The sequence below is a fragment of the Festucalex cinctus genome, chromosome 8 (genome assembly GCF_051991245.1).
Source record: "Festucalex cinctus isolate MCC-2025b chromosome 8, RoL_Fcin_1.0, whole genome shotgun sequence".
Lineage (NCBI taxonomy): Eukaryota > Metazoa > Chordata > Actinopteri > Syngnathiformes > Syngnathidae > Festucalex > Festucalex cinctus.
The window spans coordinates 14,009,149-14,013,082 of record NC_135418.1 but is presented as its reverse complement, the minus strand read 5'-3'; the positions used below and the strand labels follow the sequence as shown (position 1 = coordinate 14,013,082).

The 3,934-nt window shown below is 35.9% G+C and overlaps 1 protein-coding gene across 1 annotated transcript; it reads left to right on the top strand.

Annotated features, from left to right (window-relative positions):
• The first annotated feature begins 462 nt into the window (after positions 1 to 462).
• Positions 463 to 3,347, top strand: LOC144023358 (transmembrane protein 233). Its single transcript, XM_077528675.1, has 3 exons — positions 463 to 832; positions 2,392 to 2,526; positions 2,616 to 3,347. The coding sequence occupies exons 1-3, from the start codon at positions 653 to 655 to the stop codon at positions 2,631 to 2,633; spliced, it is 333 nt and encodes a 110-aa protein (XP_077384801.1). The 5' UTR covers positions 463 to 652; the 3' UTR covers positions 2,634 to 3,347.
• Positions 3,348 to 3,934: the final 587 nt, after the last annotated feature.

Here is a 3,934-nt window from a genome sequence, read left to right as displayed (position 1 = left end):
CGTCAGTGTGGTTTCTTCTGTTTTTGGTTTAACTTTTCACCATGAAGCGGCATGTAGAGGCTACAAATGCAAGGTGCAGGAGAATAAGGTCTAGGGATGCAACGATAACGGCAATATCGGGGTATTAAAATTGCCATGATATCGTTGTCGTCATTTTATGATCTTAAAAGCATCACATCTGTTAAAAAGGACAGGTTGTTTTCCATGCGTGCTGTTTTAGCGCCCTCTGGTGGTTAGAGTATTAGTACAGTTTAATTTAATTTAGAGCCGCACTAATCAGTAATCACCACTCAATTCACAATCGTGTCATATTGTGATGTTTGAATATCATTATATTCCTAGAAAATACTTTGCTATACCAACAGGAGTGACTATTTCCCTGTGCTTTGGGTGCTCTGCGTGATGTGCTGGTGTAATAAACAGTTGGATCTCTACTGGATGGAGGCCAAGACGGTCAGTGATCCTCACCCTTCTCTCCTCACCCTCTCTTCTCACGTTTTATGTTACTAGTGAACTAGAATCGTCAACACAAGACTTTTAGATCTGCAGCGTCAACCTTTTCGTGTCCGGATCCCTGACTTTAAATTCGGTAAATGTCCTCCCTGAAGTGCGTTTTTTTCCTCCTGCGACCTATTCTTTGGCTTCTGGTAAAATGGCTCTGGGAGTGTTAAACGAGGAGGTGAAAAGTTCACTGAGTGAGAGTAACTTTTGTGATAACAGTTCAACAGAGGAAAAGGAACCACCGCTGAAAAGTTACCTTATTTTAACTATCTTCACCTGTTTTTGTCCTGCATATCCTGTCAACATTGTTGCTCTGGTCTTCTCTATCATGGTACGTATGGGTTTAAAAAAAATATTTCATTGTGTCATTATACATGTCTCTTGCTTCTCACAAGGGTGTAGAGTACACGTAGTTAACTTTCTGATTGTATTAATCTTGTGAAAGTGGGATTTGAAATTAGCATGACATTGGTTTCAGACCATTTTGTTTATTTATGTATGTATTAATTTAATTATTTTCAACAACCACAAAATGTCTGATTTTCATTTGTTGTGTGTTTTTTCTCTCCCCCTTCTCAAGTAGTATCCACAATTATGTCCACATGTATTTACCCAAATATTAAATTTTGTACTAACTTAGTGGAATTCGACTTTAGAGGTCCCAGTTTACTGTACTAGAGTAATTAAGTATTATGACCAGTGGTTCTTAACTTGGGTTCAATTGAACACTCAGGGGTTACGCGGAGGTCAAGACATGCACCCGACTAAAATAATTTGTGATGATATATACACACCCCTCGGCCACCAATGGCTGCAGGTGATCAACACTACGTTGCTTGGCCTATCTGTGCTGCAGGGAATTTGGTGCGCTCACCAGTCGATTTATGGCTGGTGCGATGGTACGACAGGTGATTCCTTTATTTTTGTAATCCCTTCATACTAACTATGTTGAGCAAAAAAGCAAAATGGTCAGACAAATATGTACAATATGAATACACAAGTAGAATATGGTGTTCCACAGGGTTCAATTCTGGGGCCTCTGCTTTTTACATTGTATCTGCTGCCGCTGGGTTCCATCTTAAAAAAATAGCGGTAGTTCTTTTAGAGTGCTCGATAAATATAGAGTTCTAAATGCATGATTTACAATGCCAAGTTGAGCAATTGTAGTCCAGCATAACTGGCTATCTAGCAAAACTAAAGGTATACTTCCTTAAACCGCATGGAGATGAGGAATACACAAACACAATGTGAAGAATGCCAGATTCCATGAAAACTACTCTCCCTCTTGATTTTGTTCACCAGTGAACCCCATACAATTTGAGGGGGGAGGAAATCTTATTAGTATTATTATTTTCAATAAAGAAGGGTTCGTTGAATGCGCATAAGTTGATTGAATGAATGATTGATTGATTTTTAATTTGGTGATGACAGACAACACAAACTTCCAATCACTCAGGTATCACCAAGGATAAAAACACAATAAAGCCAGAAGGCTGATTTTCATTGTGGTCCTCGACACATAGCATGATAAAAAACAAAAATATAAAATAACAGCATCATTTTTACCAACAAAGATTAATAAGATGAAATTTTAAAAGTCAAACATTCAAGTAAAAAAATAAATAAATAAATAAAAATTTAAAAAAAAAATAATAAAAAAGAAAAAAAAGAAAAAGAAAAGAAAAAAACGAAAAATAAAAATAAAAAAACACATTTTTTAAATAAAAAAATAATAATAAACAAAAAGAACCTTAGCTAATGCTTAAAAGTTAAAGTTCTATTTTATTTTTACTTATTTTTTTTTTTTTCAGCAAATCTTTTAAACAATATCCTTGTATTTATATATCATGCAGAAATGTTAAAATAAAGTTTTTGTGTTTTGATCCTCAGTCTAGGCACAGCTATTACAACGGCGACTATGATGGCTCAAGGCGTCTGGGCAAGAATGCTCTCTATGTCGCTATTGCTTCCATCATCATCGGCCTACTCATCATCACTATCATCTGTACTGTGCATTTCACCACTGTAAGACATTTTATTTAGCTGACATGCACTGCATGCAAATATATTGGTTTGCGAATAAGGCAATGTGTTTCTTTGTGTTTGTGTTCCAGATGAATCATTTGGTCTGAGGGAATTCGGGAGAGGGACTTTTGGAACACTTGAACAGGACAAACAAAACTGCTGATTGTAGTCAACCTCCACAATGGTTCAAAAGAACTGGAGGGATTACATTCATGTTGACTTGTGAGCTCTCACATCTCATCCTGTTGGTTTCCACCCTCGCCATGTAGACAAGCGAAGAGTTTTAGGTTTATGGATTAATTATGTTATCTGATGAGAAACATTGAAATACTTGGAAGCTTGCATGTGAATCCACGAATGTGTTTCACTTGTTTTGCTGTTTATAGTGGCCAAATACTGTCAAGATATTTCCAAAAGTTTATCATGTCTGTCAAAGGTCTTTTATTGACTATAGATTATATTTTTTAAATGTATATGCACTATGTTTTGCACTATAAAAGAGAGGGAGAGAGTGCACTTTTATATTTTATGTTTTGAAATGACAAGAGAAAAATTAATTGTGATGATACAAACATAAACTGTAAACTGGATTATGTTTGTGCATTTTCTTTTTTTTGGTCCTGCTGTAAATCAAGACAGTAGCTCAGGATTTGCTATACGTACAATGTAAAACAAACTTCCCTTCCATTTATGTTGGCTTTGTCAACAAGAAAGATTTTTTTACTTGTTAGCAATCCCTTGTGAAAGAAAACTGATTCCAGTCTTGCTATTTGAATTAGCGTCACACATCCTGGCAGACTAAAATGGCTTCAGGGCCAAACTTGCAAACTTAGCTGAGATATGTTCCAGTAGCCTGATATGTCATATTATATCCTTGACTAAATATAACAGATTTCCTGTGTGCTTTGATGGTAGACTAGACTGTCACAGAGTAAAGCTGATGTGATTCTTACGAACAAAAAGTGCTGTTCGGGATGATGTCTGAATAGGCAATGCAGAAATAATTGTTTCTTAGATACAATGACCTTGACAATCACTGCTGAGTTGTAACCCTCCAAGAACGAGAGGACTTTTTTTATTTTTATTTTTTTATTTTTATTTTTTACATTTTTGTCAGCAGCAGAACTTGAAGCCATTTGGATCCAACGCTGCCACATGACATTTAGTCTTGTATCCTCATCGGCTGTAACCAGCTGATGTGTGGCTGAAGATTCCCACTCCTTGCCCTTATTCTATTTCAATTATGGAAACTATTTTTTATGCATGCACACTAGGGGTGGGGCAATACGTGTAAACCACGATTCGATACTGTGATGATATTTGGCTTACAATATCGATAATATCACGATACACGATATTTATGTGTTTTTATATATTGTCAAAAAAAAATTAGCAATATATCACGATA